Source organism: Rhinopithecus roxellana, chromosome 7, assembly GCF_007565055.1.
Source record: "Rhinopithecus roxellana isolate Shanxi Qingling chromosome 7, ASM756505v1, whole genome shotgun sequence".
NCBI classification, from domain to species: Eukaryota; Metazoa; Chordata; class Mammalia; order Primates; family Cercopithecidae; genus Rhinopithecus; species Rhinopithecus roxellana.
This window is the reverse complement of record NC_044555.1, coordinates 78,273,905-78,286,011: the sequence shown is the minus strand read 5'-3', so window position 1 is coordinate 78,286,011 and position 12,107 is coordinate 78,273,905. Positions and strand designations below refer to the sequence as shown.

Sequence of the window (12,107 nt, the reverse complement as noted above, 5' to 3'; positions counted from 1 at the left end):
GACTAGGCCTATTATTACTCTGAAAAGCTAGTGCTCAAACCCAAGAGAACCCTGTCCCCTCTCCATTACAAATCTCTCATTCTCTTCTTTATCCATAATGTGAGGTTGGATATATGGCCTGCAACCTTATTTTGGTTAGTCTGGAAAATACCTATGAGAAAGAATAAAGAAGTCTTACGTGTAGAATGTATTTAAATACACTTTCAAATTCAGTGGCTAACAACAACTATGTAAGCAAGCATTCTCTTTTGAGAGTTTGCCCAATAAATAGATAGACATGATTAATTTGCAACCTGTGAATGCTTTGTTCAGGAGAGAGTGCTTCTGAGGTATTGATGGGAGCTTGCAAAGAGTTAGTTCTCTTTGAAGATTTAAATGTCTCCCTAAAAAATCATGTCATTACTAATTAATTTAGCCAACCTATTCTTTGTAGATAACATAAAAGTAAGCTTCATTTTAGACCTACCTGATTTATCACAAATTCTAAATTAAGTATAAATATGCATTAAAATGTACAAATCAGGACTGTCAAATCAAACTATTTGTTCACATAATTAAATATTATACCTGGATTACAGCATCAATATGTCAAGGTATTGATTCAAACTATGACTCAGCTTGTTCATAGAGGTTTAGAGCCATAAGAATCCAGAAATAATATCTAGTAAGTCCCTAAAACTACTTGGAAAATACAGGGTATTTAACACATATTTTTGAATAATTCTTGTCTTTTTTTTTGAAGAACAAGAAACAGCCTAGTTTGAGTTAAATTTAAATATTCTCAGAAAGTTTTGAAAAGGAATACAGAAAAGTTAAATGGCTAGCACTAATACAAAGTGTTTAAATTATGAATTTGCTAATCATGCTTCCATTCTGTGGATATTTATCCTTAACATGCTTTTACAATACAGAAAAATATACAGAAACACACAAAGTACGTGTTTATTATGAGCATATATATGTTTTACAGGCACACAGATACCAAAAGCTCCAAATACGATCAGCCAAGCACTGCAGACATACCTAATTAATTCAAACCATTCCCAATACTTATCAATTTTTAAACATTTGTATGGAAATACAAATAATATTAATTTTTACTTCAAACATTTATATCAAATCAATATTAAATTTTTGATAAAGACTTTTTGTAATCCCAGCACTTTGGAAGGCTGAGACAGGTGGATCACCTGAGGTCAGGAATTTGAGACCAGCCTGGCCAACATGACGAAACCCTGTCTCTACTCAAAAATACAAAAATTAGCTGGGCACTCTGGCAGGCACCTGTAATCCCAGCTACTTGGGAGGTTGAGGCAGGAGAATCACTTGAACCCCGGAGGTGGAGGTTGCAGTAAGCCAAGATTGTGCCATTGCACTCCAGCCTGTGAGACAGAGCAAGACTCTGTCTCACAAAAAAAAAAAAAAAAAAAAAAGACTTATATGGCCGAGCACGGTGGCTCACGCCTGTAATCTCAGCACTTTGGGAGGCCTAGGCAGGTGGATGACCTGAGGTCAGGAGTTCGAGACCAGACTGACCAACATGGTGAAACCCCGTCTCTACTGAAAATAGAAAAATTAGCCGATTGTGGTGGCGGGCACCTGCAATCCCAGTACTTGGGAGGTTGAGGCAGGAGAATCACTTGAACCCGAGAGGCGGAGGTTGCAGTGAGCAGAAATCATACCACTGCACTCCAGCCTGGGCAATAGCGTGAGACTCTGTCAAAAAAAAACAAAAAAAAGAAAGACATTTATATCATTTCCAAAGTAGTTCATTACTCTACAACTTAAAGGACTTATATGATGTTTGGGAAATGACTCACATCAGCTATTATTTAATAAATGTGTATTAAATACATTTAGAATATAAAATACATAGATAAATTTAGATTTGGGTCTTGTGCATCATTTAAGGTAATCCACTGGAAAAAAAAATGGCAAGTGACATGTTTAATAACCTGGAACAGATCTTTCACTTTTGCCTTTTGAAATAAAGTATTTCATCCCCAATTACACCAGCAAAGATCACTATTCCAGAGTGTTGTAACTTCACCATTGTATTTCTGATCTCAGTATAAGAGAACAACTCCCTCACTGGCTATCATCAAAATGTCACTCTTTGGGTGTGTGACCTTTGACAAATGGCCTTCTCCTTTCAGTGATATCTTCTCCTTCATGTCTAGTCTGTGCATATAGTTTTTAAATTCCTTGAATTTACTATTTTCCTTCACTTTGAAATTAACTGACAACACAGGAGTCTGGAGTCAGCTTCAAGATTTCCAGTGCTATACTTTGGAAAGTTGCAGCCTTTTCTTTCCGATAACTATGACTTTGAAGTCATCAGTCCATCTAGATTGTGTAACTTATTATGAACAGTTACATTTACTATTCCATTAGAGATAGTATCAGCCTTGGGTTTCAGACACTTTCATAGTTTAGGTTAGTGGTTGGTATTTTATGGGCTTCAGAGGATAAGCTATTCTTGCCTACCAAGGACAGAGACATAAGCATAGTACAATTCAAGTAAGTCACAACTACTGCCTTGGCTGTACCAGCTGCCACCAAAGCACCAGCAAAGAGGCTCTGGAAAGGCCTGCCAATAGACCATCCCCAGGAAATGGAAAATCTGAGTCAGGAAAGCATTCTGAAGTTATAAGTAGAGCTCTTTGTGCCACACTGGTATTTCCTGAAGATTTAGACAAATTGAAGTTACTGCTGTGGGATTTCTAGGCCACACATATTCTAATGGTGAGGAAGATCAGGGTCACCCTTGAATGACTAACACTAGACCATTGATTCATACAGATTGGAGTGAGCCCATCAATGTTTCACATGCATTGTGGTGGCTCATTTACCTCTCTTCACTGCCTCATGGATGGGCGAGGCCAGGTGCACCTCAAACTGGGCCTTGGCTCCGAACTCCAGCAGCACATTGACACATGCAGCACTGCCGCTGCAGCAAGCATTGAAGAGGGGCGTGGCTCCGTGAACTGTCACTCCATTGACCTAATGACGGGCAAAGAGAGAGCCAGATGATTGGTTATTTCATTCTCACCATCTCCAAGTATGTCTTCCTATGTATTTGCCTAGAGGAATTCCCCGCGCTAGTGAATAAGTGAGGGAACTCCACATCTTTACAGTATTATGAAACCTCATGAAGTTATTGGGTGGATTGAGTGAGTTACTATATGTTAAACACTTAAAACATTATGTGTCGCCCAGTAAGCACTCAATAAGCATTTGCAACAACAATTATTTCCATTTTCCATTTTCCATTAATATGACTCCCCTCTGAATCATGAACAAACATGGCAGGAACCAAAAGCACTGGAGAAATCAGCTAGCTGTGGTCCCAAAATCCATGCTTACAAAATCCTTGGCAATTCTCCACAGATCTACTGTCTTTCTTGCCACAACTTCCTCTCTGGTCTACTATAATCCAAGCAAATTACGCATGCCAGCTGTTACTTCTAGAGATAGCATGACCAAGCCAAAGGGACATAGAAAACAGCCATCAACATGGTGTCTGCAACCATCTTTGGTACCTTGTAGGGATGTGGGAAGCACATGAGAACCAGCAGGGCTGGGAAACATCTTTGTGTATCAACAATAGATTGGAAAGAACATCGGGAACTGCAGGAGTGGTAGGGAGCTCTGATGCCATTGAAATGTAGGACAGTGAAGTTTTTGATGTGAAACAATTTTGCTTCAACAACTAAGGATACATGCTTGTGATAATCAGGATTCTAAATGTCCTTGCTTTGGACACAAAAAAAGACTTGTTTCCAGAGTTGCAATATAACCCGCGAAACAGGGTCTTGCTCTGTTATCCAGGCTGGAGTGCAGTGTCGTGATCATAGCTCACTGCAGCCTTGAATTCCTAGGCTCAAGCGATACTCCTGCCTCAGCCTCCTGAGCAGCTGGGACTACAGGCATGCACCACCATGACCCACAAATTTAGAAGAATTATTTGTAGACAGGGTCTAGCTATGTTGCCCAGGCTGGTCTCAAACTCCTGGGTTCAAATGATCCTCTTGCCTCAGCCTGCCAAAGGGCAGGGATTACAGGTGTGAGCCACCACACCCAGCCTAACCCCCATTAAATTGGAAAGTTAAAGATAAGATGCTAAGATGGCAGAGACAGGCCAGGTCAGGGGAAAATGTGTGTCAATTCATATTGCTAGGGGTTTCTATATTTTTACTAAAAAGTATTTGGTAGGACTAGTTTGATTTGTGTTTTTCTAAGTATCATCCTCATCCCCAGTCTAGGAAGTTGTCTTCTTATGTGATTTCCTATACATTTCTCTCTTAGTTCACGTCAGCAAACATTTATTGAGCATCTACTAGGTGCTAATGTTTTGGAAACAATGGTAAGACAATTGCCTCTCCTTGAGTAGGCTGAACAATTGCCTCTCCTTGAGTAGGCTGAATTCTATTAGGCAAGACAAATACAAAAAGAAGTTTTTATTGTTTTTTGTTTTTTTCAGACGGAGTCTTGCTCTGTCGCTAGGCTGGAGTACAGTGGTATGATCTCAGCTCACTGCAACCTCCGCCTCCTGGGTTCAAGAGATTCTGCTGCTTAGCCTCCTGAGTAACTGGGATTACAGGTGCCCGCCACCACACCCAGCTAATTTTTGTATTTTTAGTAGAGACGGGGTTTCACCATGTTGGCCAGGATGGTCTTGATCTCTTGATATCGTGATCCACCTGCCTCGGCCTCCCAAAGTGCTGGGATTACAGGTGTGAGCCACCGCGCCTGGCAAAAAATAAATCATTTTGAAAATATAATAAAGAATTTAGATGACTATGGGAGTAGGACAAAGGAGAGGATAGACTTGGGAAAAACTTAGAGAGGAAAATTAGCAGGAGTTTTTCATTAATTAGATAGGGAGATGAAAGAAATAAGATGACTCTCAGGTTTGCAGCTTGGGAAACCAAGAGGATGTTTCACCAGGCCTCTGAAAGTAGGAACCCAAGATGAGGAGCAGGTCCCAGAGGGAAGAACATGATAAGCACAGTTACACTGAGTCTGAGGTATTCATGGGACTGCCAATTGTGGGGGACTTTCTACTGAAGGCCAACTTTCTCTTATTTCATTTCTCATTCTGATTTAAATGTTAAATGGTGTGATACAGTATTTATTGGCTGTTTCTTTATAAACTTGACAAAGACAAAGAAACATGTCTTATTCTTCTCTTTGTGCCCAACAAAACCTCCTCTCTGACCTGATATTGTCAGCAGTCTGCCTGTGACTCCAGTCATCTAGCTTGAAAGGAAATGGCTCTCACACAGCCTTCCTTCATCATTACCCATGAGCTGACTAAGCGGTGACTTAGAGAAGCACTATCTAATGAAAATGCATGACCACTTGGCAGGGCACAGTGGCTCACGCCTGTAATCCCAGCACTTTGGGAGCCCAAAGTGGGCGGATCACCTGAGGTCAGGAGTCTGAAACCAGCATGGCCAACATGGCAAAACCCCATCTGTACTAAAAATACAAAAATTAGCTGGGCGTGGTGGCGGGCACCTGTAATCCCAGTTACTCAGGAGGTTGAGGCAGGAGAATCGTTTGAATCTGGGAAGCAGAGGTTGCAGTGAGCTGAGACTGTGCCACTGCACTCCAGCCTGGGCAACAGTGTTAGTGAGACTCTGTCTAAAAAACATAAAGAAGAGGGAAAAAAAATGAAAAAAGAAAATGCACGACCACAATGGCATCAGGAAAAGTAGTTTCACAAGGAAGACTTTTATATTCAGTTCTCCATGTAGAAACCCAATTTCCATATAAAATTTTTTAAATTGTCATTAAGCACTTTAAAACATTGCAGTTCATAAAATAAATATTGCAAGGACTGAGTTAAACAACAAAATTAGAAACAAGGAGCATCCGGCAACTAAATACAGAAGATTTTTAGAAGTTGTGATTTTATGATTCTATTCTGGTATCTATATTATATAATGCACCTCAGTCACCCTTTGAAAAAAGCTCGGAGATAAATTTAAAATAAGATAAAGTCCAGTTCTGTAGATTTCCCCCAATGTATTGTTTATTAAAAGGTCATTTATTTTGATAATTTTGCTCAATAAAAATAGTTGTTCATGGAAGATGTTGAATTAAGAGTGTTTTCTATTGTTCTTTAAAATCTTGTTATTAAGCCTCATACAGTGTTAGCGGGATTATAAATTAGTACAACCATTATGGGGAACAGTTTGGAGGTTCCTCAGAAAACTAAAAATAGAGCTGCCATATGATCCAGCAATCTTACTGCTGGGTATATACCCAAAAGAAAGGAAAACAGTACATCAAAGAGATATCTGCACTCCCGTGTCTGCTGCAGCACTGTTCACAATTACAAAGACCGGGAAGCAACTGAAGTGTCCATCAACAGATGAATGCATAAAGAAAACATGGTGGCCGGGCGCGGTGGCTCACGCCTGTATTCCCAGCACTCTGGGAGGCCGAGGCGGGCGGATCATGAGGTCAGGAGATCGAGACCATCCTGGCTAACACAGTGAAATCCCGTCTCTACTAAAAAATACAAAAAAAAAAAAAAAAAATAGCTGGCCGTGGTGGTGGGCGCCTGTAGTCCCAGATAATCGGGAGGCTGAGGCAGGAGAATGGCGTGAACCCGGAAGTCGGCGCTTGCAGTGAGCCAAGATCAGGCCACTACACTCCAGCCTGGGCGACAGAGCGAGACTCCGTCTCAAAAAAAAAAAAAGAAAAGAAAAGAAAAGAAAACGTGGTACAGTAAAGATTTCTTAAGGTCAGCAACACAGTTTTAAAAGGTTCCTGTGAGTTGCCATGTCTGAATATTTACACACAGGGGTGTAAGCTGAAGAGAGACGAGTAGCCTAAATGATGGAATAAGGACATGGATAGAACCAGCCCAGCCCATACCCACAGTGGGTATGCCATCTGGAAGGTAAACTATCTTTAAACATTAATAGATGCATCTGGCCAGACAGACCCAAGTGGGCAGGGGCAGTACTCACGTGTGCACCATTTTCCAATAAGGCTTTGGCACAGGCCACGTGACCTCCAAGGCATGCCTCGTGGAGAGAAGACACCCGGTTAATTGTCACGAGGTTCACATTGACACCCTATAATTTAGAAAGAAGAGAGTTTATTTGTTTTTTAGAGACTGGGGTCTCACTATGTTGCCCAGGCTGGTCTCAAACTCCTGGCCTCAACTGATCTTCCTGCCTCAGCATCCTGAGTAGCTGGGATTTCAAGTGCAAGCCACCAAGCCCAGCGAAAGAGAGTGAAATGCTGCATTAGTCATAGCAATGAAAGCAATGTTGTTTCACGTGTTTCTGACATTTTCAGAGTCTGTGGGTGTAATGTTAGCACCATAGAGAGAGAAGTAGAAGTTATAATCAAGGGAGCCTAAACACAGCATGAGAGTCTCACATTTATTTATCCAAAAAAAATGTTAATTCCACATTCTGGAGCAGGTAATGTACTAGGACCTGGGTCTTCAAAACTTATGACATGTGTCTCTCTTCTCCCAGAGCCTACTGGGGAGGCAGAAATGAAAGACAAAAGAGCAAGAATATTGCTATACTGGAAGCATGTTCAAAATTCATTTGGGAGCATAGGATATCCTTGAATCTGGCTTGGGGAGTAAGAAAAACTTCGCAAATGAGGTAGTATTTAGCTAAGACTTGAAGCATAAAATGTTTCAAGCTGTGAAGACCAAGAAAGAGTATGCCATTAGGAAAGAATAGAAACTGCAAATTCAGGAAGCAACAGGAAGTTATTTCCTGTTGCTTCCTGTGGCAGGGCCACAGTTGGATTTCTGGAACAGAAATAACCCACAGAAATAAGAAGCAGGAGATGGGAGGAGATGAAGGAGGACAGTAAGCTGGAGCTAGGTCATGAAAGGCCTTGATTTCCAAGCAAGGAGTGCATGTCTTAGAGGAAATGGAGCACCTATGAAGTCTGCTAGGCTGCAGAGGGTCTGGAGCTAGTGGATTAGCCCTTTTAGAAGCCTACTGGTAGCAGCATGGAGGGTTGATTGCAGGAGTAGGGATGTAAGATCAAAGCAAGGAGAGCCACAGAGATGTCACTATGAGTCTAGGAACAGGCTGGCATGGGCCTTCTGTGGGTGTGAATAACAGTAGGTATGAGGTATAGATGATGGAGTGCAGACAAGCTCAGGAGGTCGAACTGGATCTGGAACAAAACAATAACTCCCAGGCTTAAGAGTAAGTAGACTGTGCTCCTAGGATTCATGTGCTGTGTAGTAGCAGCACTGCTTGGCCATGACTCCACTGTGTGCAGAGGTCCCTGAAGTCCTAGAGTTCGGGGCCGGCGCGCTTCTCCTAACCTTCATTTCCTCACCCAGGTATGAGTGTTTCCACCCCGTCCTAACACATTCTCCCACCCCATACTACCACGTGTCCCCTTCCTTGTCCTGGACTCCATGTGCCAGATGACAAGGTCACCCTAGCTGCTGGACAACTCTGACTTCATAACCTGATTTTAATAACTTGACTCTTACCATTTCCCTCCCGCTGATGATCACTTTCTATCTGCAAAAGTGTTGACAAAAACAGTCAAACTCTGTAAAATATTCGAAGAGATTTATTCTGAGCCAAATATAAGTGACCAATGGCCTGTGACAAGCTCTTAGGAGATCCGGAGAACATGTGCCCAGGGTAGTCAGGGCACAGCCTAGCTTTATACATTTTAGGGAGACATGAGATGTCAATCAAATACATGTAAGATGTACATTTGTTTGGCCTGGGAATGTTGGACAACTCAAAGTGGGGGCCTGGGGCTCCAGATTATAGACAGATTGAAAATGTTTCTGATTAGCAGTTGGTTGAAAGAGTTATTATCAATAGAAATGTATGTCTGGGTTATGATGAGGGGTTGTGGAGACCAAAGTTTTATCATGTGAATGAAGGCCTCCAGGTAGAGAGAATAGATTGCAAATGTTTCTTATCAGACTTAAGGTCTGTGTTGATGTTAAATTCTGGTCATCTTTTCCTGAGTTCCAAAAGGGAGGCGGGTATAATGAGGCATGTTCAACCCTCCTTTCCTGTCATGGCCTGAACCAATTTTTCAGGTTAGTTTTGGAATGCCCTGGCTGACAGGAGGGGTACATTCAGACGGTTGCGGGGGTGGGGACAGTGCTTAGAATTTTATTTTTGATTTATAAAAGGAATTAGGTCCCTGGTCTGTCCTTCCCAGCTGAGTCCTGCTTTTGATCCTCTGCCTTGTAACTGACCAACTGAAAGCTTCCAAACCCAATGCCATGACCCTGAACCCCAAAATCCAACTTACACGCCCACCATCTCCTGCCAGATCTCTGGTTGCATCCTTACTGTGGCCAGCAGCTGTGATTTCCCATAATTGTCTGTCCCTTCATCATAAGGCATCTTTTTGACTCCTGAATTCTGTCTATTTTCATGTCCTGAATATGATGTCATTGCGCTAGATCTGTGCTACATATTTCAAACTGGGCATCTAGTAAGAGTTAGAAAAGGTCTTTTCATTTTTGTTTTCCTTTTGAGAAAATAAGAAAAAACATACTAGTCCACAAGGTGGCAGAAGTGTGCTAGAAAAAACTTTGTTATGGTGCAAAATCTCAGAATCCCTAAAATTGTAGAAACGTAATGTTGGACAGGCCTGAAAGATCATCTAGAGTAGATCACCTCAACTGTGCATGAGAAAATGGAGAAGTAGAATGTTCAAATACTTTTTAAGACTGGTTGTCAGTGACAGCCAGCAGTGTAACCAAGAGCTCCTGAATCTTGGTTTAATGTTTTACTCACATCTACTCACAGTGACTTAATGTTTTACTCACATAGGCTTAATGTTTCACTCACATCGGCTTAATGTTTTACTCACATCGACCATACTATCTAAATGTAAAATAAAGTTTATAAAAGTAGACAAATACATTTTTTAACAGTGTATAAGGGTAAAGAAGTAGGGGTGTAAAAGGAAAAAGTTGAACTTTTCTGTAAAGAATGCCCCTTACACATTTAATCATATTATTGAAGCTAACATGCTTATTAAGTATAGTTAGTGCAATGTGGGACCCTGGAATAGAAATAGGACATGAGAGGAAAAACTGGTGAAATCCCAATAGTGAGCAGTTTAGTCAGTGGTGTTGTATCAATGTTAACTTCTTATTTTTGACTAATGTACCATAGCTATATAAGATGTCAATATTAAAGGAAGTTGGGTGAAGGGTACAGTGTATATGGGAACTCTCTGTATCCTTTTAAACTCTTCTTTAAAATTATCCAAAAATTTAAAAAGCCCATTAAAAATATACCAATGAAAGTATTGAGGTGGGAGACTGAGGGAGAAGAGGTGGGTGCAAGACGTTTCATTGTGCATCTTTTTAATTTTATTTATTTATTTTTGAGACAGCGTTTCATTCCTTCACCCAGGCTGGAGTGAAGTGGCACGATCTTGGCTCACTGCAACCTCCACCCCCAATAGGTTCAAACGATTTTCCTGCCTCAGCCTCCCAAGTAGCTGGGATTATAGGCACCCACCACCACACCCGGCTAATTTTTGTACTTTTAGTAGAGACGGGGTTTCACCATGTTGCCCAGGCTGGTCTCGAACTCCTGACCTCAGGTGATCCACCCACTTCAGCCTCCTAAAGTGCTAGGATTACAGGCGCGAGCCACCACATCCGGTCAGTCCACCTTTTTAGATAATTTTAAGTTTTGAACTATGTGAATATATTACATATTAAAAATAATCAAATCACGTCAAATTTAAAGTACTTAAAAATAAATAAGCAAGTGATAACATCAGGTACAAAGTTCATTTGATCATTGCTGGCAGTGCTGATTTCCATTTGCCTCTACTTTTTAAGAAGTAACACAACTCATAAAGGAGAGAAATCAAAAAACAAATAAATGAAAAATACATACAAATGCACACAGAGAGAGAGAGAGAAAGAGAAAGAGAGAGAGACAGAGGGAGAGAAAGAGAAAGAGAGAGAGAGCAGTGCACCCAGCTGTTTAAATTCAAAGCAGCAAGAAAGCCAGATGATTGCCAAGTTGTGGAAGAAAGACGTGATGGCTTACCTCCTCTGTGTAAATGTAGACCCTAAAACATACAAAGCAAATGGAGCCTGCACACTTTCATTCATTCATTTCACAAATACTTACTAGGCCCCTATTCATTGTTCAAGGTGCTGGGGATGTAGTCATAAATATAAATAAAGTAGCCTTCATAGCTAAGACGTCAATAAATGTTCCCTAGGGAGTCAGATTTAGCCATTGTCAACCTATTTTAATGTGTGTTCTTAAAATAGTGTATCACTGGGATAGGCAGTCTCTAAGATAGCACCCAGTAATCCTGGAATCCAGGCATTGGCTCCCTTGCATAATCCCTTCCCCTTGAGTGTAGGCTGGACTTGTTGACTCACACCTAATGAGTAGAATATGGCAGAAGTGACAGAATGTCATTTTGGAGATGAGGTTATAAAACAACTGTGACTTCCTTCTTAGGTACCTCTTGCACTCTCTCTGGGGGAAGCCAGCTGCCATCTCATGACACAGCCCTGTGAAGAGGCTCATGTGGCAAGGAATTGAGGTTTCCCAACAACTACATGAGTGAGTTTGAAAGCAGATCCTGCCCCACTTGAGCCATGAGATGACTGCAGCCCTGGCTGACACGTGGCAGCCTGTGAGAGACCCAGAGCCAGAATCACCTAGCTAAATGCTCCCTGGCCCACAGAAACCATGAAAATCCAAGTATCTGTTGTTTTCAGCCATTATGCTTTGAGGTCATTTGTTAGGCAGCAATAGCTGACTAACTTAACTTCAGGACTGCTGGTGCTAATGCATGCTGGAAGAGCATGAGGTGAGTTAGTGCAACAAACATTTGAGAGCATCCTCTATCATCCCTCATAGGGAAACTTCTTATGAGGTTAAAGGAAGACCCAGAGGAAAAAGAGGGAACTGGGCAGAAAATGAAGTAGCTCTCCAGGGAAGGAGAGGCAGGAGGAATAAATGGTGAGGTATGAGAGGGCATACATGCCTAGAATGGCAATGGTGGGACCTGGATAGGGTGAGCCACACCTCTGCTACAGCCAAAGCTAATAAAGAATGATGTGTAACTATAGCATAAGCATG

The 12,107-nt window shown here is 41.4% G+C and overlaps 1 protein-coding gene across 3 annotated transcripts in view; it reads right to left on the bottom strand.

Moving 5' to 3' along the window:
* The window catches only part of ASB11 (ankyrin repeat and SOCS box containing 11), a 33,644-nt gene that overhangs the window by 8,504 nt on the left and 13,033 nt on the right, over positions 1 to 12,107 (bottom strand). For all 3 annotated transcript variants that reach the window (XR_004058277.1, XR_748288.2, XM_010366070.2), the window contains exons 3-4: positions 6,987 to 7,094; positions 2,853 to 3,003 (exon numbers count right to left, since the gene is read on the bottom strand). Coding sequence is in view for 1 of the 3 variants with exons in the window: in XM_010366070.2 (XP_010364372.1) it covers positions 2,853 to 3,003; positions 6,987 to 7,094 (259 nt within the window). In the remaining 2 variants the exon portion in view is untranslated. The remainder of the gene's footprint in view (positions 1 to 2,852; positions 3,004 to 6,986; positions 7,095 to 12,107) is intronic.